A 25,066-nucleotide genomic window follows, 5' to 3' on the forward strand; every position below is an offset into this window, starting at 1 on the left:
GCAGTGCGGCGTTGCCATCACTGCCGCGAGCTCACTCACCCTGCGGGCTGACGTAGTTGCAAAGAGGAAGGTTGTTTTTATCGTAAGGAGACGTATGGGAACTGTGGCAAATGGGTCAAAAAGGTGGACCCGATAGCGTGCTGAGCACCAAGTCCAAATTCCACGATAGTGGAAGCGGTTTCCGAGGGGAGGTACAGGTTTACCAGCCCCTTCAAGAACCTGGTAGCGATAGGATGGGTGAATACCGTGGGCCCTTCCTCTGTATGCCGAAAGGCTGATATAGCGGCGAGGTGGACCTTTAGCGAGGATAGAGAAAGCCCGCCTCTCTTGAGGTCCAGTAAGTATTCTAGTATTACAGGTATAGGAACGTCAAGGGGAGCTAACTGCTTGGTGGAACACCAGGCTGTGAATTGAGTCCATTTCTGCTTGTAAGTCCTCCTGGTGGAGGTTCTTCGGCTACATTCCAGGACTTGTTGTGCTCCTTCCGTACATGTGCTCTTTAAGGAGCTGAGCCATGGATTAGCCATGCTTGTAGGTGCAGACCCTGAGGGTGCGGGTGCACTATGGACCCTTGAGCCCGCGTGAGTAAGCCCGGTGCCGCCGGTAGAGGGAGCGGTGGGCGGTCCAACATGCGCAGAAGCAAGGGAAACCATTGCTGCCGATCCCAAGCGGGACTATGAGTATCATGCAAGCTCTCTCCCTTCTGGCTTTGTGCAAGACCTTGCGGATAAGCGCTGCAGGGGAAATGCGTAAAGTAGGGAGCCCTTCCATGAAAACATGACCAGGGACCCCCGCCCCACTCCTGCCCTGGAGCAGTACTAGGGACACTTTTTTTTTTTTTTTTTTTTTTTTTGTTATACTGGGTGGCAAACAGATCGATCTGGAGAAAACCCCCATGTACGAAGAATGCGCTGTAGCAGATCGGAGCGGATCTGCCATTCGTGCGTGATTGCAAAGCGCCTGCTCAGCTGATCTGCATTCACGTTGTAAGCGCCCGGCAAGTACGAGGCTTTCAACGTTATGTTATTGGCGATGCACTGATTCCATAATCGGAAGTGCTTCCGCACATAGGGCACGGGATCGTGCTCCTCCTTGTTGATTGATGTAGAAACATAGTGGAGGTATCGTCGGTATTGAATCCTGACTACTTTGCCATGTAGGTAATCTCGAAAATGTTTGCAGGCGTTGAACGCTGCTCTGAGCTCCAGTATGGATATGTGCAGTGTCTGTTCCGCAGGGGACCATAGCCCTTGTGTTACCTTGTCGCCGATATGCGCTCCCCATCCCATGTGGGAGGTGTCGGTAGTAAGAAAAATAGAAATTTGTGGTTGGTGAAAAGGCACCCCCACTAGCAGATTCTCAGGGTTTTCCCACCACGCCAGGGATCTGCGCACCTCTGTTGTGGGCGACACCACCCTGTGGACAGTGTGGGATGCCGGTTTGTAAACGCTCGCCAGCCAATGCTACAGGCTTGACATGTGAAACCTGGCATTCCGTACCACAAACGTCGCTGCCGCCATGTGGCCCAGCAGCCGTAGGCATGTTAAGACCGGCAGCGTGGGGCTGTATGTAATGACTTGCACCAGCGAACCGATTGCGCGGAAGCGGGCGTTGGGTAGGTACACCCTTGCTGTGATAGAGTTTGTGTGTGCCCCTATGAACTCTGTATGTTGTGTGGGTTCGGACTTTGACTTTGCGAGGTTGATAACTAGGCCCAGCGAAGAAACGTGTCCGTTGTGACGCGTATCATGCGTGAGACCTCTGCCTTCGAGGTTCCTTTTAGCAGGCAGTCGCCCAGATATGGGAAAAATAAACACCCCCTGTCTGTGCAGGTAGGCTGACACCACTGCCAGGGTTTTGGTAAAGACTCTGGGGGCCGAGGAGAGGCCAAATGGAAGAACCCTGTGCTGGAAGTGCTCCTGGCCGACCATGAAGCGGAGGAAGCGTCTGTGTGCCGGGTGGATTGTTATATGAAAGTAAGCATCTCGTAAGTCGAGTGCTGCAACCCAGTCTCCATCGTCCAGTGCCGTGAGTATCAAGGCAACTGTGATCATCCGAAACTGTTGCTTGCGCAAGTAACGGTTGAGGCCCCGAAGATCTAAGATGGGCCTCTGGTGTCCTGTTTTCTTCCCTGGTAGGAAGTAGCGTGAATAGAAACCTTCCCCTGGAATTATTCCGGCACTCTTTCCACCGCCCTTATGAACATAAGGTGTCACCTTCTGCTTGAGCCTTGCCTCGTGGCAGCGTCCCTGAGGTGGGGCCTGGTGGGAGGCTTCGTCGGTGGAAGCGACTGGGAGGGGATCGCGTAACCCATGGCTATGATCTCCAGCACCCATATGTCTGTGGTGATCTTTTGCCATTGGGAGTGGAACGGTCTGAGGCGATGATGGAACATGAGATGGGAGTGGCATTGAGTGAGGGTATTGATAGTGCAGCCCCCGACATTCCCGTCAAACTTGCTGCCTTTGGGCCTGACCTGAGGGCATACGGCTTTGTTGAGAACGTCGCCTAGGAGTTCTGTACTGTTGCTGCTATTGATAGCGCCCTTGGCCGTAGCTCCGTTGATATTGAGCACGCTGTGGTTGTAAGCGTAGTGTCTTTGCTGAGGATAAAATTTTTTCCTCCTGTATGGGGGAGTATAAATGCCCGAGGTTCTAAGTGTAGTTCTCGAGTCCTTACTGGAGTGAGGGACCAAGTCGGTTGAGTCTGCAAACAACTTTTACACCGGGTTTTTATCTTCCGGAAGTGGATCCATGAGGGGAGTAAGCCCAGAGTAATTATCAAAATTATGGTTTGCTAGGTGTGCCCATAATTTTCCATTCTCAATAGCAGGATAGGAGAGGAATATACCTTCCTGCCAAACAGCTCTAGCCTCTTAGCATCTTTGTCCGATCCCCCGATTTGTACTGAGAAGCCTTTGACCTCTGGTGGGACGACCCGACCACCAAAGAATTTGGTTGTGGGTGACTGAAGAGGAACTCCATGCCCTTTGCTGGGTCGAAGTATTTCTTATCCGCTCTCCTGTTTGTAGGCGGAACAGGGGCCGGAGTCTGCCATGTAGTAGTGGCTGACTCCAGAATGGCTTCGTCCAGCGGAATAGAAATTTTGGATGAAGCCGGGGGTCTCAAATTTTTTAGGAGTTTGTGATGTTTCTCCTGCACCTCTGCCGTTTGAATGTCTTGTGTGAAAGCCACCCTTTTAAACAGCTCCTGAAAACTGTTTAAGGTCATCCGGGGGAGAGACATCCCCGGGGGCCACGGCCTCATCTGGGGAGGATGAGGAGGAACCACTAAGGTAAACCTCCCTCGAACCCTCAGGTTCCTGTGGTCGATGATACATTTGCTCACTGGAGGATTGTGAAGGAAAGTCTCGGGATTCTAAAATTAACTCCCCCTGAGACAACTGTGTTTCTGTCCCCGATTGGGAGTGCCCACGGGGGTATTGAGCAGTTGAGGGGGGAACCTGCCCCTGGGTGTAGGCCTGTGGTTTGTCTGTGTCCAGCATGATAAGGACGACCATGGCGGCATGGGCTAGGGTCCAGGGATGGAGACCTGGACCACTCACAGGGTGTGTACCCCCGATGTCTGGGAGAGCGAGACCTCCCTGACAACACAGTTAGAGGTGAAACTGGCTTGTGATAGTACTCCAGGGGATCCAATCCCAGAAATGGTGAAGGTGGCCCAAGCCATGGTGACATTGGTTGGAGGAACGGAGGAGGTGTGGTTTTTTTTGTTTTTGTTTTGTTTCTTTTTCCCGGATGAGCTGGTGGAGACACAGGCCTTCGGTGCAGCGTGTGTATCACAGGGGGAGGGCTTGGTGCTAACAGCAGCCATCCCCTGTCCAGAGATGGACTACGGTGCCGGGTTTTTGATGATGCCTTGCCCCTCCGCTGTGGGGCCGGCACCGCCCCCTCCCGTGCCGGGGATCTTGGCCCCGCTGTCAGCGCCGTGCTCGGCACTATCAGCTGCAGTGCCACGCGGGTATTCCCCTCCAGTGCCTGCAGGCTCCGTGCCTGGTGTCCCTGCACTGCTGGTGCTGCGGGGGTCTGCGCCACCTGTGGCGGTGCCGCTGGTTCCGGCGCTTGCCTGGCTGACGCTCTAGGCGCTGTGCATGCTGGCTGTTGTGTAACCGAAGGCTCAGCCTCTGCCACATGCGCTGCCGCTTGCCTGACTATGCGGCTGGTGGCTGTGTGCTCTGCTCGTGCTGCTCGCTGCAAACACACGGCAAGGATTGAGCCAGGGAGAGTTTCCTCTGTTTCTGCACTGAGGGGGGTCAGAGAAAAAACTGCCATCCTCTTATGCAACCCAGCGGGCCGTTCTGGGTGAGGCTTCTCCAGCAAGGTAGCCTGGAATTCCCCCCGGCATCGGATGCCTTCGCTATGCCCCACGGAGGCTGGCATAGCTTCACGGCATGACTCCCACTTTGTAAAACCTTAAGAGGCCATTGCGGTGAGTCCTTTATTGTTAATAGGGTACTTAGCACTTAATCCGTGCCTTTCCACCCCAAACAGTGATCACCGGCCTGTGGCAGCGGGTGGCCTAAATGGCCTTCACGTCCGCTCTTCTCTTCTCCGCTCCTCTTTTTCCTTTTTTTTTTTTTTTTGATATTCTTTCTTTGCTTTCTCTCTTTTTTTTTTTTTGTTTAATAACCAAAAACAACAAATTACACGTGGGAAAAAAAAACCACTAAGTAATCTGACTCTGGCCTTAGCCTGAGTGGATTCTGTCTGCAGCCGATGGCGGTTGAGAAGGAACTGGCGGGGACCGGGTCATGCACGCGGCTGGGTGCGCGCAGGGGGGTGGCATGCGCGATCCAGGAGAAACTGCTAGAAGATTTCCGATCTGCGGCGCTGGGTGAGCCTGACGCCTATTGTGGAGCACTCACGGGGACCACTCGAAGAAGAATCTTTGCTCCTTTCTGGTCTGATTCCATTCTCTGCTACTTAACTGAGTTAACTCTTTGGAGCAGGAATTGTGTGTCATTGTTTGCTACTTCCATTCCCCTGAGCTCATTTATCTTGTTCTATAACTGAATGGGAAAAAACCCAAGCTTGGAGGATTTCTTCCACTATTGCCTAGCTTGATGATAACCCTCGACGACGAGACTGCACTTAGGCACTTGTCTAGCCTATGCAAAGCATAAAATAAAACGGGGTGATCAGTATAAGGTTCTGGGACAATGCAAATGTATTTTTCCCCCCCAAACAGCTATCCAAACTGAAGTAATCAAGGTGAAACAGAAGATAAAGGCCCAAAAGGAAAAGGAAAAAGCAGCTTATGCTAAAATGTTTGCTTGAGTGAAGTTTTTTCTTGTTAAACTTTGAACCCAGAATGACTGTAAACACTCCTGTGTGGTCAGTGGTGTACAGAAGAGAGCATAGAGGCAAGTGTATCTGCCCCATACTGCAATCCATTTCTAATGTTTACCATTTAAACTGGAGTTCAATAAAAGTAACTGATTTATCCAATTGCAATTAAAGCTAAAGTGACTCAAAATAAATACATATTTAACCACAGTAGTAGTGATAATGCTTGTCCTTTCACAGTAGATATTCTTTTACCAGAATATTCGTTTACCAGAACGTCACATTTAACACCAGGAAGCAAGTAGTACACTATTCTCCCATTAATCCCTTCACTGGACCAACAAGCAGATGTTTCTTGGGAAGCATGTGTGCATCAGTATAAGTAGTGCCATCTAAAACAACCAGGCTGTTCCAAACAAAGTTTTATGGCAAATTAGCTTTATTAAAAATGTCTTTCCTTAAAACAATAGGGGGCTTAAATATTTCCCAGTCTACTTAATGTAACTGTCCAAAGCAATGATACAGTATTCTCTCACTTGCTTTATTTTCCTTAATGGAAGCAGAAATTAACCAAGATTGCAGTGATAGCACATGTTAGGTAGGAGCAAAAACATGAAAGTAACAAATTACAAGATTTCACTGTATTTTCACGTTGATGGTTCAGCATGGTTCCACTGCACTTTGGCAAGAGAGAGCTGAAGTATCAAGTTTTATGTCACAGAAAAAAAGCACTGGGGCGATGCTGCACCACTATCTCACCACAGTAAAAGGGTATTTTTTCATAAATCTGCCTGCGTTGACTGTGCATTCACTATTTAACATAGTATTAAATGTCATTTCTTACCACATAGTGGTATGAAATTTCACCAAGCTGAGTAACCTCACCCAATTAACATTCCATCAGTGATACGCTAAGTCACACCATAGCATATATTTGCATAAAATTTACATGTGTGAGGTTATAATATGTTAGGGGAATACACTAGATAGTTTTGGTCAAGTTTACATTCCGTTATAAGCCGGTCCTCCACCTCCTTCAGGCACTACCCAGTTAATATTCTGGCTTGGGTCTTTAATGTCACATGTTTTGCAGTGGACACAATTCTGAGCATTTATCTGAAGCCGTAACCCTTTTTCTGTTTCCAAAGGAACAAATTCATAAACACCTGCAAAGAAAAAAATAACGTGTGACTACAGTGGATACATGAGTATATACTGGTGTGCTATGACCTAGATTATACAAACTCTTGCCCTTTTCAAGCAGCCATTGTCTTACAGATACTGTGACAACAATCTGGGAACTTCATTATGTGGTTCAGTTGTCACTTGTATTCTAACATCAGTTACTTTGTCAAGAAATGCATTTTATCACCCAAAAAGTAGTTCAGGAAGGACCTTAGGTCAGATGTGCCCCTAAAGCCCACCCCCTCTTCTCAGCAGCACCAAGTCTGTAGAGCACGTACAGATCAGGGACAGACTCCAGCTGCTGCTTCTGCACCACTGATACTGCTTGGTGCCCAAACGAAGTGGCATGAGCAGAACAAAAGGAGCCAGGGAACACAGAGAAATTGCCTGGGCCCCATCCTACATATCTCCTAGTGGGGTAAGGTGTGCGAGCTTTGGTTAGAGAGTCAGCAGGAGTGTTCCCTATAAGCTAAGCATTTGGGCAGTCAACCAAGAGATTCAAATGCCCCGATAACTGACAGCACAACCACAGCATGTTTCTACTGGTGGCACTCATCTACACAAGCGTTGATGCGCATGACAAAATTTATTCCGTACATTGAGGATAAACAATTAAAATTACTGATCAACAGCTTGGTAACAATCACAGCCCAGCCATGAGAAGTATGTAGCTGGCTAGAGGGCACAGACGAAAGCAGACACATTGGCTGCTGGAAAGGGGTAACCAGGGATATGGGCGAGTCCCCAAGAGAGACAAAATGTAGTTGGTAGCTATGTTAATAAAAAGTTTGGGATCAGTGCCTTAAAACTAAAAAGTATACTGGGTCACTTCCCCTACTGAAAAACTTCAGCAAAAATATTCAAATATTTTTGCTGTCAATTTGCAAAGCTATTAATCTATTCAACCATTATTCATTTTAATTACCCACCTGCAGGACAGAATCTCTGTTCTGGCCCATCGTATATAGCTAAATTTTTGTTCACAGGGGCACTATCATCCTTCAGAGTCAAATGAGGAGGCTGATCATGTTCATGATTCGTCCCACTTAGAGCTACAGAGGACAGAAGATCGAAACTGATTTTTCCATCAGGCTTTGGATATTCAATAGGAGTGCAATCTTTGGCTGGCTTTAGCCGACCAGAGTCTGGACCTAAGGTAGTTTTGAATGAAACAATATTAGATTTCCAAGTGTGCAAATATTTAGTAGAAATTAATTTGCAGTTTCCAAATTAAACATTAGAATAAGGCAACTACGATTAAGATTCCCATTACCTTTCCAAACTGTCCTGTAGAATTCTTAGCTACAAATGGTCTCAAAGATTACCTCCAGTTAGGGTGACCGTTATCTCGCTGCCCCAAATATGGGGCAGAGGGGCAGCTCCATCAAGCCCCAGGGAGCAAGGAAGGAAGCGGCAGCCACTAGCCCTCTGTGGGAGCCCCAGGGAAGTGGCAGCCATCCATGCTCTCCCCGCTTCCCCAAGGGTCAGGGAAATAACCTACACGCTCTCCAGCCAGCAGCTGCTCTTGCACAGCTCCTGGCAGAAAAGGTCAGTGGGGGGAGGGCCCAAATACAGAAAAAATTGGGCCCTTTTAAAAAATAAGTATAGATGCCTTTTTGGCACCCCAAATACAGGACAGGTGGTCACCCTACCTCCAGTAGTACAGTGCCGTTTCATTGAGCTACACCAGCTCATTAATTTCAGAGTGAAAGAAAACCACCACTACAGACCATTACTTTTTACACTCTCCCTTTTCACATCTGACTTGAGTAATCACCCAGTCCAACCCTGCTTAATGCAAAAGAAGAAGAGACCATAAAACAGAAAAAATGTTCATCTGTATTTTCTGAAAAAATTACCTGGATGTTTTAATGTCCATGGTTCCATTCCCCTCAATATCCAATAAAATATACCAGTGTAAATCATTCCCCCATAGACACCCAGTGCTCCATGGCAAGAAGGTCGGATATTCCGAACTGAATAGAGTTCTTTCCACACCCACGACTTCTTCAATTTTTCTTCATATTCAGGTACATCAAGCCCTAAGGGTAACATACATTACTTGTTAAATACTTACAACATGTTTTCAGGGAAGATCAAATCCCTGATATAAGAATTTGTTGCAAGTTGAGAAGTTATTAATGGATGAAATAATTATTACATTTTTATGTTATCACCGAAGAAAACAGTAACGAAAGCCAACTGCGTTCCTAAAATGAGGATTCTTTTCTGAAATACAATTCTACCTTTCTTAGACACTTTTCTAGGTGTTTCTAGTATATTTGTGTGCAAGATCATCAAAGCAGGCATCCTTAAATTCAGTTCTCAAATATTTATAAAACAAAGCAGATGGGGCAATAGACTCTTTAAATCAGGGACAGGACCCCCAAACCCTTCTGGAAAAACCCCTTCTAAAACACCTCTTGCCAGGCAGTAGGACAAACAGGACTTTGAGAGTACACAAGACTACAGTGCTTCAGCATCATGATGACTGGATAGCAGATTTCTAGAGACCTGTGATTTACAGGTCAGACTAAATGAATTAATTGTTCCTTATGACTTTGAGCACAATCCTATGAATACTGAGAAATGTAAGACTTTCAGATAAAGGGAGCTTATGAAAACTGTTTTACTTTTGAAAATACTGAATGACTGCAAAATGACAAGAGGATGCAAATGCTGTAAATTGACCTGTGACTCCACTAATGTGTAAGATAACCCCCAGAGTAATTCAGCTGTAATCTGACCATCAATTTTCCCACTTTAGAGTGAAAACTGTTGAATTATATTGTTTCAGAAAAAAATATATATTTCAGAGGTAGCTGTGTTAGTCTGTTTCAGAAAAAAACAAAAAGTCCAGTGGCACTGTAAATTTTTATTATGGCATAAGCTTTTGTGAGTTGCAACTCACTTCACTGGATGCATGAGAAAGTGAAAAATTGCACACACACTTAACAGCTGGGCAACCATGAGGCACCAACCTTGATGCATCGTTTTTTACATTAGCTAAATGTAATTTCACTACAGCAAACTACCTTTTCCAGTACAGCTCAGAGAAGACCATTTAAACAAAACTCCATGAGGAGACATTTTTCCCAATTACTAAAGTTGCATGGGAATGGATTCTGAAATAGAATTTATAGAATCACCAATACTAAAAGCTACTACTGTACTGTACTGTACACTGTTCTGTCACTGGTTAGTGTGTTTGTTAAAATATTACTTATATGCATGGGAAAGCAGTTCTGTAACCAAGGTAAGATACAGTTTTTCTGTCCACACTGACAGCAGGTCTATTATAAAACAAATCCACATGATCACAGAATAGTGCAATAGTTGGTTTGTTAGTGTAGAGTCCCTAAATATCTTGTTTTGCCTATTGTATTATGGAAAAGCTGGAGAATCCAGTTGTTAAAAGCACCATGATAGTATCTCACCGTGCAACTTTACTTACCTACTACAAGACATTAAAAATAAATAAGAACTTGTATTTGTGGGGAAGCAGCTGTCATTAAAAAGTATAGGTTGCTCACACATCACACTTGAATCACTGTGGCTAACTCCAGAAGGGCTCAAGATGCAGCTAGGTCAATAGGCTCTATAGACATCTGCTGACGATGGCCATCAAAGTTTTTAAGAGAACAATTAATGCATAAATAATGTCTCACAATATCCTTCCATTCTGATGAACCATAAAGCAACCAGTGGAAGGAGACACTGAGGCTATGTCTACACTAGAAGCATCTGTATACAGGGAAATCTCGACAGAACCACTTTCAACAGATTGCATCTACACACAACTTGCTCTGTCCACAGAGAACTGCCAGACTGCAGTGCCCTCTGGTGCCAGAAAGTGGAACGGCAGCTATGTGAAGAGGGCTGCCCGGCAACCAGAAGTCCTCTCTGTAGACATATTGTTATACCTCAGATTTTTGAGGGATAACATTGTAGAGGCCAATGCAGAGTTCTGTCGAGAATCTGTCAACAGAAAGCTTTCATTGTGTAGACACTCCCTGAGTTATGTCGACAGAAGGCCCATTCTGTCAACAAAACTCTCTAGTGTAGACACAGCCTAAAAGTTTTACTGAATGGGAAGGTGTGTCAGAGGAGAGGTTACTGCATACATTAATAGTTCACTAAAACTGAAATTTTCAATTTACTTTTCACCATTAATGCTGTGAGGGTTTTGGTTTATTTGTATTTTTGCCTCAGCTGGGGCAATGAAAACAAACTAATCTTATCTTTGTGTTTATTTTTCTATCTTTCTGGTTCTGCACTAATGCCATAATCCACTGCAAATACCAAAGAATTTATAAACAAACAAAAACACTTTCTACAGATTTTTTAAGTGATGAGAACAAATCTGTTAAGGTTTGTAAAAACCGTAATTGATACACAGTGTAAATTTGGGTCTAATTTTCCTGAATGTCCTTTTAACTTGAAAAGCATGTATCATTCTTTGCTCTAGTCCAAGGACCCGATCTAACCACACAAAACTCTATTATAGTTTCTTCTATGTGTTACAATTTAAGATAGGTGTTCTCTTAAACCAACTTGAAGAGATATTTTATTTGGCTTCCAAATAGTTCCTTCGTAGTCAAATAGTTGTTTCAGCTGAACACGAAAGACAGCTAGAAGTTGAAAGATCATCTTACCTATTGTCTTTGACTGGAGGTTTTCATTAATTAGCTGGTTGAAAACAGTTTCTGAAGCCACCATGCCACTTTTCATTGCAGTGTGCGTACCTTTGATTTTAGGCACATTCATGAATCCAGGACTGCAACCAATTAATACTCCTCCAGGAAAAGTGAGTTTGGGTATAGACTGAAGAGAAATATGTGGTAAGATTTAATTATTTTATTTTTTAAATGAGCGTGCATGGTAGAAAACAAGTCTGGCACAAGAAAAGATCCTGAGCAAATAAGAGATAAAGGCCAGTATTGCAGAATATTATGGCTTTTGTTTAATCAAATGGAAAAACAAACGGGATCTCATTATACAATTCCTCTCAAAATAATTGCTCTGTTGAATAGACTATGAAAGTTGCTCAGCGGGTACATCCTTCCTCCCCACCTTTGGGTCTCTGGTTTAAAATGACAAAACACCTACTTTAGTAAGTGCGCTCTGTAGCCTGAATGCAAGTTTCTTTCACCAACAGAAGTTGATCCAATAAAAAACATTACCTCATTCACGTAGTAGTCTTTGCTTTAGTAAGAGTCAAGCTTCCCTCCTCCCACAGTAACCATATCAGTCTATTTCCCTGTTTAGGTCTCTGTGTCTTCTTAGCTTTCCTGGCATTACTGAGTTTGGCACCAAGTTCCAGTTCCTTTAAGGAAAAAAGGTCGTACAAAGACCAATAATGGAATGTTTTCTGAGCAAATCTTATCCTCTCCATTTCTTTGGAGAGGTGTAATATAATCAAATAGCGAGTGTAACTTTCAAGAAGTTTGCCTACTGAAAAGTAAATCTCTAAAGCTACATCCCTAAAATAAAGACAGGTTACTCACCGTAGTAACGGTGGTTCTTCGAGACGTGTCCCCGTGGGTGCTCCACAACAGCTGTCGGGCTCGCCCGGCGCCACAGATCGGATCTTTTCAGCAGCTTCTGCCGCACCGCGCATGCGCCGGCGCGCGCCGCTCCCTTGTGCGCTCCTGGCCACGTGCGCGATCCGGTCCCCGCCAGTTCCTCGACCAACCGCCTCGGATGCTCCTGCAAAACACTAAACAGAGATCCGAAGCGGGGAGGATGGGCGGGTAGTGGAGCACCCATGGGGACACATCTCGAAGAACCACCGTTACTACGGTGAGTAACCTGTCTTTCTTCTTCGAGTGTCCCCGTGGGTGCTCCACAATAGGTGACTACCCAGCAGTAACCCAAGATAAGAGGTGGGTAATCGGATTATGTGCAGCTTGTCCCCGAGAGGACTGCTGTTGAGAGACGGGTATCCTCTTGGAATATCCTGTGAAGGGCGTAATGTTTGGCGAAGGTGTCATAGGATGACCAGGTCACCGCTCTGCAAATGTCTTTTAGTGCAACGCCCTTGAAAAAGGCTGTTGATGCCGCCACCGCCCTAGTGGAATGAGCCCTGGGAGTGGCCAGTAAAGGAGTCTTTTTGAGTTCGTAGCACATTTTTATGCAGGATACGATGTGCTTCGAGATTCTCTGTGAAGAGAGACCTCCTTTCGATTTGGGAGCGAGAGAGACCAGGAGTCTATCTGTTTTCTGGAAGGACTTGGTCCTGTCTATATAGAAGGCTAGCGCCCTCCTCACGTCCAGGAGGTGTAGGCGCGCCTCTTTGTTAGAGTTATGAGGCTTTGGATAAAACGAGGGTAAAACAATAGGTTCGTTAATGTGAAACTCAGAAGAAACTTTGGGAGCAAAGGCTGGATGCAGCCGTATGGTTACCGCCTCCTTGGAAAAAACAGTGCAGGGTGGCGTTGCCATGACTGCCGCAAGCTCGCTCACCCTGCGAGCTGACGTGATTGCGAGAAGAAAGGTCGTCTTCACCGTAAGGAGGCGGATGGAAACCATGGCCAAGGGCTCGAACGGTGGTCCCGTTAGCACATTAAGCACCAGGTCCAAGTTCCATGAAGGTGGAAGCGGTTTCTGAGGGGGGTATAGGTTTACCAACCCTTTGAGGAACCTGGTAACCATGGGATGGGCGAACACTGTGCGCCCTTCCTCTTCATGTCTGAATGCCAAAATGGCGGCAAGGTGGACCTTTAACGAGGATAGTGAGAGTCCTCCTCTCTTGAGGTCCAGTAAATACTCTAATATCACAGGTATAGGCACCGAAAGGGGGGCTAGCCGTTTGGTAGAACACCATGCCGTGAAGCGAGTCCATTTCTGCTTGTAGGTCTTCCTGGTGGAAGTCCTCCTGCTACTTTCTAGGACTTGCTGCACTTCCTCCGTACATGTGCTCTCTAGGGAGCTGAGCCATGGATTAACCACGCCTGTAGTCGCAGGCCTTGGGGGTGCGGATGCACTATGGACCCCTGGGCTTGCGTGAGCAGATCCGTCGCCACCGGAAGGGGCATCGGTGGACGGTCCGACACGCGCAGGAGTAGGGGGAACCATTGCTGTCGATCCCACGTTGGGACTATCAGGATCATTCGGGCTCCTTCCCTCCTGGCTTTCTGCAAGACTTTGTGGATCAGCACTGTGGGAGGAAAAGCGTAAAGCAGGGGGCCCCTCCACGAGATCACGAACGCATCCCCCAGGGACCCCCGTCCCAGTCCTGCCCTGGAGCAGAATCGTGGGCACTTCTTGTTGTGTTGAGTGGCAAACAGGTCTATCTGGGGAAAACCCCATGCGTGGAAAATCGGTCGTAGCAGATCGGGACGGATCTGCCACTCGTGCGTGAGTGCAAAACACCTGCTCAGCTGGTCTGCCTTCACATTGTGAGCGCCTGGTAAGTACGAGGCTTTCAAGATTATATTGTTGGCGATGCACCAGTTCCATAACCGGACTGCTTCCGCACATTAGGCACGGGACCGAGCTCCTCCTTGCCGATTTATATAAAACATGGTGGAGGTATTGTCTGTACTGATCCCGACAACTTTGCCTTGTATATGGTCTCGAAAGTGTCTGTAGGCGTTGAACACTGCTCTGAGCTCCAGTATATTTATGTGCAGTGACTGCTCCGTGGAGGACCACAGCCCTTGAGTCACCTCTTCGCCCACGTGTGCTCCCCACCCTATGAGGGAGGCATCTGTAGTAAGAAAAACCGATATTTGTGGTTGGTGGAAGGGTACCCCTGTTAGCAAGTTCTTGGGGTTTACCCACCATTGCAGGGATTTGCGCACCTCTGCTGTGGGCGACACCACCCTGCGAACGGTGTGTGCTGCCGGTTTGTATACGCTCACCAGCCAGTGCTGCATGCTGCGCACGTGTAACCTGGCGTTCTGTACTACGAACGTCACCGCTGCCATGTGGCCCAGCAGCTGTAAGCACGTCAGGACCGGCACCGTAGGGCTGAAGGTGATGACCTGCACGAGGGAGCCGATGGCCCGAAAGCGAGTCTCTGGTAGATACACTCTCGCTGTAATAGAATTTATGTGTGCCCCTATGAACTCTATGTCCTGTGTGGGGTCTATCTTTGATTTTGCCAGATTGATAACCAGGCCGAGCGAAGAGAACGTGCCTGCTGTGACGCGTATCATGCCTAGTACCTCCTCCTTCGAGGCCCCTTTGAGTAGGCAGTCGTCCAGATACGGGAATATAAATACCCCCTGTCTGTGCAGGTAGGCTGACACCACTGCCAAGGTCTTGGTGAAGACTCTGGGGGCCGAGGAAAGGCCAAACGGTAGGACCTTGTATTGAAAATGTTCTTTGCCTACCATGAACCGGAGGAATCGCTGGTGAGCCGGATGGATAGTTATGTGAAAATACGCGCCTTGTAAATCAAGGGCTGCGAACCAATCTCCATCGTCCAGTGCCGTAAGGATGGAGGCGATTGTGATCATCCGAAAGCATTGCTTGCGCAGGTACCGGTTGAGGCCTTGAAGATCTAAGATGGGCCTCCAGCCTCCTGTCTTTCTCCGTGAGGAAGTACCTCGAGTAGAACCCTTTTCCTTGCAGTTGCTCCGGCACTCTTTCCAGTGCCCCTATGAGCATGAGATGGTCTACCTCCTGCTTGAGCCTCGCTACGTGGGAGGCCTCCTGGAGGTGGGGCCTGGGTGGAGGTCGTGGCGGTGGGAGCGACTGGAAGGGGATGGCGTACCCCGTGGCTATGATCTCCAGCACCCATTTGTCTGTGGTGATCCTTTGCCACTGGTCGTAGAATGGTCAGAGGCGATGGTGGAATAGCCGCTTCGGATGACCTTGTGCGATGGTAGTGATGGCGCAGCCCTGGATCTGTGTGTCAAACTTGTGGCCTTTGGCCCTGCCCCGAGGACGCACGGCTCTGTTGGGAACGTCGCCTGGGAGTTCTGTACTGCTGGTGCTGTTGATGTCGCCCTTGCTTGTAACCCCTGTGGTACTGGGGACGCTGTTGCTGGTGCTGGTACTGGTACCGGTACCGTCTTTGTTGAGGGTAGTACTTTTTCTTTCTGTATGGAGGGGTGTAAATCCCCAGGGTCCTAAGTGTGGCTCTTGAATCTTTACTGGAATGAAGGACCGAGTCAGTTGATTCAGCAAACAGCTCCTGTGAGTCGAAGGGAAGATCGACTATCTTTGCCTGCAGATCCCTCGGTATACCCGAAGTCTGGAGCCAGGACTCCCTTCGCATCACCACTGCCGTAGCTGTGGAACGTGCTGCTGTGTCTGCAACATCCAGGGCGATCTGAACTCCCATCCTCGAGGCCGCGTAGCCTTCCTGCACGATGGCCTTGAGCACCGGTTTCTTGTCCTCTGGAAGCGAGTCCATGAGGGAGGTTAACCTAGTGTAGTTGTCGAAATTATGGTTCGCTAAATGCACTGCGTAATTTGCCATTCGCAACAGTAGAGTGGAGGAGGAGTAGACCTTTCTGCCGAACAGCTCTAGCTTCTTGGCATCTTTGTCTGTTCCCCCTGTCTTGAATTGAGATGTCTTTGATCTTTGTTGCGACGACTCCACCACCAAAGAATTTGGTTGTGGGTGGCTGAACAGGAACTCCATGCCCTTCGCCGGCACGAAGTATTTCTTATCCGCTCTCTTGTGGACAGGCGGAATAGTCGCAGGGGTCTGCCATATCATAGTGGCGGACTCCAAGATTGCTTCATCAAGCGGTATTGCTATTTTGGAGGAGGCCGGAGGTCTCAGATTTTTGAGGAGCTTATGGTGTTTCTCTTGCACCTCTGCTGTCTGGATGCCTTGCGTGAAGGCCACCCTCTTAAACAGCTCTTGAAACTGTTTGAGATCGTCTGGAGGATGGACGTCCCCCGGGGCCGTAGCCTTGTCCGGGGAGGAGAGTGAGGAACCACTAGGGTACGCCTCTCTGGACCCTTCCGGTTCCTGTTGGTGATGGTACATCCTCTCACTGGAAGCTTGCAAGGGAAAATCTTGGGGTTCCATAACCAGTTCCCCCTGAGATACTTGAGTCTCTGTCCCCGTTCGTGATTGCCCTCGGGGATACGGGACCGTCTGTGGGGATCTTTCCCTGGTAGATTGCCGGTGGTGTCTATGCCCCGCGTGATAGGGGCGACCGTGGCAGTATAGACACTGTTCTTGGGAAGGTGACCTAGACCACTCCCTTGGTGCATACCCTCTGCGTCTGGGGGAGCGAGATTGTCGAGAGATCTGGGACACTGGAGAGAGCGATTTGTGATAGTATTCCAGCGGCTCAAACCCCAGGAAGGGTGAAGGTGGTCCCAGCCAGGGCGAGGCTGGTTGTAAAAATGGAGACGGGGGCTCCGGGTAGGCTAGGGGGGACCCCTGCCTTCTGGTTGGAGTCTGCAGCATAAGTGGAGGGCTGAGAGAAAGCAACTCTGCAGCCCTGTCTGGAGAGGGGCTGCGGTGCCTCGTTTTGTGTGCAGCCTTCCCCCTCCCTTGAGGAGGTAACTCTGCCCCCTGACGTGTAGGGGATCTCGGCCCCGTCCGCGCCGTGCTTGGCACACTCATGGGCGGTGCCGCACGGGTGGTGTCCTCCGGTGCCTGCAGGCTGCGTGCCTGCGCGCTCTGCACCGCCAGTTCCCCGGGGGTCGGTGCCATTGCTTGCGGTGCCGCCGGTACCGGCGCTTGTTTAGCTGCCGCCCTGCCTGCGGTGTGGGGCGGCTGTTTGATTATCGGAGGCTGAGCTGCCTCCACGTGGCTCTCCATGCCGCCGCCGATCAGCTGTTGCTGCGGCTGGGGGCTGTGCGCTCCTCCCGTCCCGCTCGCTGTTGCTGCCGGCAGGGATTGGGCTGGGGAGGCTTTCCTCCGTTTTTGCGCTGATGGGGTGAGGGAGGCGGCTTTCCTTTTATGGGCCCCGGAGGGTCCCTCCTGCTGTGGCCGCTCCGGCCGTCTGGCTGGAGGGCCTTGTCGAAGAGCAGCATTTTAAGCCGCATCTCCCTGTCCTTCCTTGCTCTGGCTGTTAATTTTGCATAGAAGGAGCATTTCTGCGTGACATGGGACTCCCCCAGGCACCTTATGCAGAGACTGTGCCCATCAGACGCTGGCATTGCCTCTCGGCAGGACTCACATTTCTTAAATCCTGAAGAGGACATTGTTGGTGAGTCTTTCAGTTGTTAATGGGTACTTAGCACCTTCTCTGTGCTGTTTTTCCCCTTCTCCGATGGCCTGCCACGGCAGGAGGCCTAATGGCCCTAGGCTCTTGGCCTCCGGTGTTCCGCTTGTTACTAGGACTGGACTGAATGCCATCCCGCTTGTTTTTTTTTTTTTTGAAAATAACAACTGGCTAACTTAACGGTAGCCTAAGAAATTGAAAACTTTAAAGAAAACAGTTAAAACCATTGAATACGCTAACTTGGCCGTAGCCTAGTCGGATTCCATCTGCAGCCGACGGCGGTTAAGAGGAACTGACGGGGACCGGATCGCGCACGTGGCCAGGAGTGTGCAAGGGAGCGGCGCGTGCCGGCGCATGCGCGGTCCAGCAGAAACTGCTTGGAAGACCCGATCTGCAGCGCCGGGCGAGCCCGACACCTATTGTGGAGCACCCACGGGGACACTCGAAGAAGAACTAATGATTCACAAGTATGTCACATGGAGGAAAGAAAAAAAACTAAGTATATCTAACCACATTTGGATTATCTTTGAAGATTTATTTCTTGCTAAGTCTGAATGCTTATAGAGGATAGTTACTAAAATTTGAAGACACGTTGCGGCATTCCTCCCTCTTTACAGGACAGTGTTTGTTTTGTGTGCTGCATACTCCCTTCAATCTGCAAACTTGGTGACTGCCTTTATAGTGAAGGCAACTGGACTTGGTGGACAAACAACACAATAGCAGTTTTTAAATTTCCAACTGAACATTTTTCTCAGATGTTTCTAAACAGCTACATCGCTAACACAGATTTCATGGGATTAAGTGTAGTAGTTAAATCTTGTGTTCATGAAACCTTTGGATGGCAAAAGATAAATTACATCTATTACTGAATTATAACTCAGGCTGCGTCTACACAAGATAAATTCGACATTTACTAAATTTGAATTTTTAACCTCACTCTTATGAATTTGAATTTAAGTGTCTACAAACCTTTTGGAACTTCAAGCCACTGTTGCTGTGTTGAGTTTCCACATCCCCATTGCCTTATCCAAATTCGACTGTGTGATCAAAGCACTGTGGGTACTGAGCCCACAATGCCTTAGCACCAGTTGCTTGTGGGTGTTTCATACCAGAATCCCAGAATGCAAAGTACTGTCCTAGAATTCAGAACACCCAGTTACCACATGAAAATGAACAGGAGATCATGCAATTTTCTGCAGCATTTTCTCTGGCACAGCACTAGCACGGATCCCCAATTGTTTGAAGTCATTGCACACATGGTTGCAGCAACTTACTCAACTGTTTGGCGATTTTGCTTTCTATTACAAAGTGTGGTGGTGATTCAGCATGATGATGATGATGCTGGTTTTGAAGAGCAAATCTTTCAACTGAAGTCCAAGAACTCACAAATGCTGGTTGCCCTGCATGCATCGCTGACAGAGGAGTGTCTGTTTTGGACTCGTGAGACCAGCACACTCGTGGGACCACATGGTTTTGGAGTCCTGCGATGACCAGCAATGGGTGCAGAACTTTCACATGTGCAAGTCCTCCTTTATGGAACTTTGTGATGTGCTGGCCCCTGCACTGAGGTGCAACACAAGAATGACACCGGCTTTAACTGTTCAGAAACGAGTGGCAATTGACCTGTGAAAGTTTGCTACCCCTAACAGCTACCAGTCAGTGGCAAATCAATTCGGGGTGCGCAGAGCTACAATGGGGTCCATGGTGATGCATGTGGCCCATGCAATCTGTTGGCATCTCCTCAGGAAGACCGTAACCCTGGGAGATGTACAGGCCATAGTGGATGGCTTTGTTGCCATGGGGTTTCCTAACTCAGGTGGGGGAATAGATGGCACGCACATCCCCATCATGGTCCCAGACCACCTGGCCTCTGAGTACATAAACCGAAAGGGATACTCTCCATGGTTTTGCAGGTGTTGGTAGATCACAAATATCCTTTCACCGACATCAACGTGGTATGGTCAGAGAGGGTTCATGACACATGCCTCTTCAGAAATGCTGGACTGTACAGCAAGCTCATGGATGGCACACTTTTCCCAAACCAGAAAATCCTGATTGGTGATGTGGAGATGCGTATTGCAATATTGGGCAATCCTGCCTTATGAAGCCCTATCCAGGAGCCCTGCCACAGCAAGAATAACTTCATTCACAGACTCAGCAGGTGCAGAATGGTGGTAGAATGTGCCTTTGGCCTTTTAAAAGCGAGGTTGAGATGCTTATTGACCCATTTGTACCTTTCTGAAACTAATGTCCCCACTGTGATTATAGCGTGTGCTATTTTGCACAACATCTGTGAATCCAGGTGGGAGAATTTCCCATCCATCTGAAATTCCAAGACTGAGGCCATCAGCAGGGCTTACTTGCAGCCACCCACACAGCCATTCAGTTATAACTATGCTAAGGGAGGAGCAATAAGGGATGCTTTAAAACATAGCTTCATGAATGATCTGTCATGCACGATAGTGATGTATTTCTCAGCTGTAATACCAACCAAGCCCCACCCCCCAAACTGCTTTCTGCTCCCCATCAAGTGTGAACCAATAAATCAGAGGGTGTCTTAACACAAAGAAAAGCTTTTACTTGGTGGTGGGGGGCTAAGATGCAGTAAGTAGAATGGATGACAAGGGAGGGTTATTTTCCTTAAGAAGGGCACCTGTGCTTTCAACCCCTCTACTCACCCCCTCCCCCCACCCAGGTCTGTCCGCCACCAGTCCCCTGCAGATGTTGGCTTAGTCGCAGGCACCTGTGCTTTCAGCCCACCACTGCCCTGCCTAGTTCCATCTACTGCCAGTTCTCAGCAGACAATGGCTTGGCAGCAGGCAGCTGTGCTTTCAGCCTTCCACCCACCCATCCCGTGACCTGTTCCATCTGCTGCCAGTCCTCTGTGGACTTTGACACAGCAGCGGGCAGCTGTACTTTCAGTCCTCTCCATCCCCGCCCAGTTCCTTAGAATGATTTGTGTACCCTGCCTCTCGTTCATGACAAAAAGTCATACCGAGCTCAAAAGAACAAGTTTATTTTGGTGAAGAGAAGTTTAAGCAGCAGGGAAAAGAAGCTTCATCAAGGCAGGTGGAATAACCTTTTGCAGTGTCCCGTGGGGTTAGAGCAGCAGGCTGTCCTTGCCCTCCTTCCGTGTGTTCAGGGAATGCAACACTGGAGGGGGTGGGGGCGCAACCTGTCTTCAGGGGACTCCAGGCAGCAGTCAGTGGAGCCTGCAGTGCTGTGTTGGGAGTCCCTCTGCAGCTGCAGCACGGGACCTCTGTTTGGTCATTCACTGCCATTATGAGATTTGCCACTTGCTCTTGAATTTTGTGCTGTAGTACGATGCCACTGAGCTGTACTTTGTCACCACTGACCTATGCCCTTTGTCATCTTACTGGCTTCTGCCTCAGACCATTCCATCTGCTGCAGGATGAGATCCTGCTTGCATCTTTTTTGCTTTCTCACCCTGTCTCCCATGCTAGGGATAGCAGCTGTATAGTAAGTGAAGGTCAAAATTAAGATACAGTTCAGATAAAACGCTTCTCCATGGACCAAATGGGTCTCCTGTCTCATCAGGGAAGGTTTCGTTTTGCAAGGACACTTAAGGCTTATTAAGGATGGCATTCACATTGTGTATGGCACAATCCATCCTTTACCATCATTTATTTAGAACATTTCACTGTGGACGAGTTAAGCTACTGTCCGCTTTTCAGGGGAAGTGAGAAGGCTGCAAAGCAGGGGGAGCCAGCTGATGTCCTGAAGCTGGGGAAAAACTTTTTTTCTGATGTTCCTGGAGCAATCCTCCACAATAACCAAGGCCTGCAGAGCCCGGCAGCTGCATGGCAAGAGGGGATGGTGGAGAAGGGTTCGATTCCAGATGCATGGATGGCTGGGTCAGGGGGATCCCTGTAAAGTAAAAAGAAATGCCGGGCGGGAGGGGGCATTTTGTGCCATCTCCCAAGCTGGGGGAAAAAGGTTTCACTCACTTGAGCAGCCCTCATCAGGGGAAAAAAAGGCCACTTAAAGGAGGGCAAACCTGCCTGCGTTGCACATGCCAATTTGTGGTAGCAGAGTCTGCTGAGCCCGGCAGCTGTGTGTAAGTTAACTGGGCTCTGTGGTCAGGTCAGTCCCAATAAGTAGGTGCAGCTGTTCATAATAGTGACAGGTCTGTGGAGATAACCCGGACCACTAGTTGGCTTCATGGACTCTGTGATAGGCCTGCCAGAGTTCTTTCACCTTCACATGGCATTGCAGAGAGTCCCAGGAATAACCTCTAGCAGTCATCTCATGGAATGTGATCAAAGAGGTTTGCATTTCTCTTGGCCACCTGAAGTCTCTTCGCCACTGACTCCCCTCCCCAAATTGCAAGAACATCCAGAATCTCCTGATGGGTCCACATTGAAGCTCTCTTGTGAGTCTGAGAACTACGAGGCAGATCACTACACTGAGTGCTCATTATTGCAGGAGATGGCTAACGATGTGATTGCTACAGATGTGGTGCAACATGATGGGTAAAAATTTTTCCACTATGGGCACCCTTTATATTTACAGACCTGGGTGCTGATGAATTCAAATTTAATCAAAAATGTGTGGGCTTCCTGTGACCTTCTTCCTGCACACCTGGATGGAGAGCAGTGGAGAAGGAAGCAGCCATACTTGTCGGGCAACCGTGTAGCTTTGTGGGATGCATATGGGACACTTCTGGGCACTAATAAATTTGATTTAAAAGGTATGTCACTTCCGCACCAGCCTTTATTTGAGATCTGAAATTCAAACTTGACACTACACCCACCCAATTCCAACAACATTATGATTTCGATATTATATCAATATTAGTGCTCACGAAATCAAGCTAATGGTATTTACAGTGAAGACAGTTGCTTGGTACAAATGAGATAACTGCCTTAAATCTGAATTTCTCTCGTAGCGTAGACGCAGCCTAAGTCTACTTAGCCTAGTACCAGGGACAATAAAAGTTATTTGCTGACTGATTCTTATGCTTTCCATGTCAATTGTATTTTCTTAAATTTTGTAAATTCCCATATCTTCCTGCATCAGTGCAACCACAGAGAACACAATAGTTAAGCCACTTGAATATAAATCACTTCCATTCCTATTTTGGGAATTTCACAAGACTCTCGAGAAGATAGTGGCCTGGATCTATCAGGAGAACCCCCTGAGTATTCGTGGTAGTGTTGCAGATAGAACAATCTCCTGCAATGTTTTTAGGAGACCTTCCTGGATTAAATCTATAGAATCATTGTAAAAGAGGGATTGCATATAATTTCATCTAACTGATTGCCATGGGATGTTGTGACAGCCATAAGTATAATTAGGCTCAAAATGAATTAGATAAGTTCACGGAGACTACGTCCATTGATGGCTATTAGCCACGATGGTCACAGATGCTGTGTGTGTCCGTAATTCTCTAACTGCTGAGGCTGAACAACCAATGATCACATGAAATTGTCCTGTCACGTTCATTGCCTCTGAAGCTTCTAGCATTGGCCACAGTCAGAGACAGGATACAGGGTTAAATGGTCCATTGGTCTGGACCAAGTATGGCCACTCTTACATTTTTATGACTATGATGAGAAGCCTGAGCAGAGGACATAGGGACTGGGTAGGTAAATATAATCTGATTGGGGTATGTCAGGATGGGGAAGAAATAGGACTGAGCTACAAAAAAGTTGGGGTAGAGGGCTGTAGGCACTGTGTCTGTGCCCACTATTAAATGCTCCCCCTCAGAATATAAAGGAAATTGATGTTTTTCTGTGTGCTTTTAAAAAAATTAGGAAGTTACACACAAGCTACATAAAAACAACATTTTAAGGTTGCAAAGTTAGGTGCTCAACGGTTAGGACATGCCAGAAATTAAGGTTACTTGCTTGTGTGACCTTAAGTTGTCCTCTTTGCATGTATGTATGATGATAAAGTCTCCAATTGCATGATCACATCCTCTTTTCTGTGTGACCTTTTCTCATTCAGCACTCAAGATGGACCTCCCCTGGTAATGAATCTGGCTTGTTTAGTAAAGGAGGTTATTGTCTGTAGGAACCCCTACCTGCAAAAGATTTAAAGTGTGTGGTGAATGGGGCAATGGGTTGCAGGAAGAAACAGCTTGCTCGTAGTTAAGGCTGCTGAATGCTGCTCTAGGAGATCTGACTCACATCCTTGCTTCTGCTACACAGTAAGGTCTCAGAGTATGTGAACTCAGACTATGCGACCCTGCTCTTATGCGTCTGACCACGAATCCTATTGTAAACCCTGCAGCGTGATTTCCAGTTGTGCTTAACTCACTCCCCCTGCCCTGGGTCAACCCCACTGGCTCTGCACGGCCTGGGCTCAGCCCTCTTCCCCAGCTCCGCTCACCATCCGCACATAGCCCCTGCTCAACCCCCACCCCTGCCTCTGGCTCTAGCTCACCTCCCCTCAGGAGGGAGTCCGACTCAACCTCCCCGGTCTCCGTTCAACACCCCCTGCCGGCTCACCGCCCATGCGCAGCTCTAGTTCACCCGCCACCACCACCTCTGGCTCATCATCCCTTGTGTGTGGCTCCGGTTCACCCCTCATCCCCCACCCCAGTTTAAACCCCCTGCACGGCTCCAATTCAAATCCCTCGCATGCGACCCCGTTTGCATACTCCTGCCCTGGTTTAAATCCCCCGGGCGTGGCTCTGGCTCAATCCCACCAGCCCCCCATGCGCAACCCCAGTTCAACCCCTCTGCTGGGTCACCACCCACGCCCGGCTCTGGCTCCAGATCAACTGCCTGCTACGGCCCGGCTCACCGTCCATGCATGGCTCTAGCTTACCTGCCACCTCCACCTCTGGCTCTGGTTCACCAACCCTCACGCATGGCTCCGGTTCACCCTCCACTCCCCGCCTGGTTTAAACTCCCACGTGCAGTTCCAATTCAAGCCCCCACCGTTCACCCCCCGCCCGCCAGGCTCTGGCTCCGGTTCAACCTCCAGCCAAGTCCTGGCTCACTGTCTGAGAAGGGCTCTGACTCACCACCCCACACACAGCTCCGCTTAGCGCCGCCCCTCTCCCCTCTGCAGCCCTAACCCACCCCAGCCTTAACCCCACCCAACCTCCTATGGCCCCAACCCACTGCCAGGCTTAACCCTCCCCAACTACCACCCCCACCCCAGGGCTTACCTTTCTGCTGCTTCCCTGGTTGAAGAACATGTGTTCTGCTGGGGAAAAAGCCAGACCTCAACTTGCACAAAATCCGGGTTACGTGAGGGTGCATGGAATGGAACCCTCGTGTACTCTGAGACCTTACTGTACATTTTTAAATGATATTGGACAAGTCACCAAGCTTTTTAAATTGCATGTTCCTCATTTTCTGGATGTCCATTTTAATATAACGGGAGTTGATCTGCAGAAGTGCTTTTGTAGTCACAGCTGCAAATGAAGTCAGTGGAAGCTATGCTTTGCACATACATA

General features: G+C 48.4%; 2 protein-coding genes across 3 annotated transcripts in view; one reads left to right on the forward strand and one right to left on the reverse strand.

The window, feature by feature from the left end:
- The window catches only part of PPID (peptidylprolyl isomerase D), a 48,647-nt gene extending 43,015 nt beyond the window's left edge, over window positions 1–5,632 (forward strand). Inside the window, 1 exon segment of the mRNA XM_074993126.1 lies at window positions 5,208–5,632. Within this exon segment, the coding sequence (XP_074849227.1) occupies window positions 5,208–5,296 (89 nt within the window). The 3' untranslated portion in view covers window positions 5,297–5,632.
- Window positions 5,633–5,736: 104 nt separating this feature from the next.
- ETFDH (electron transfer flavoprotein dehydrogenase) overlaps window positions 5,737–25,066 on the reverse strand; it is a 38,673-nt gene continuing 19,343 nt past the window's right edge. Inside the window, exons 10-13 of one of the 2 annotated variants that reach the window (XM_074993124.1) lie at window positions 11,146–11,314; window positions 8,350–8,532; window positions 7,420–7,542; window positions 5,737–6,471 (exon numbers count right to left, since the gene is read on the reverse strand). In XM_074993124.1, coding sequence (XP_074849225.1) covers window positions 6,308–6,471; window positions 7,420–7,542; window positions 8,350–8,532; window positions 11,146–11,314 — 639 coding nt within the window. In that variant the 3' untranslated portion in view covers window positions 5,737–6,307. Of the gene's footprint in view, window positions 6,472–7,419; window positions 7,642–8,349; window positions 8,533–11,145; window positions 11,315–25,066 lie in introns of both variants that reach the window. The other variant, XM_074993123.1, reaches the window with a different exon arrangement.

The sequence above is a fragment of the Carettochelys insculpta genome, chromosome 4, assembly GCF_033958435.1.
Source record: "Carettochelys insculpta isolate YL-2023 chromosome 4, ASM3395843v1, whole genome shotgun sequence".
NCBI classification, from domain to species: domain Eukaryota; kingdom Metazoa; phylum Chordata; order Testudines; family Carettochelyidae; genus Carettochelys; species Carettochelys insculpta.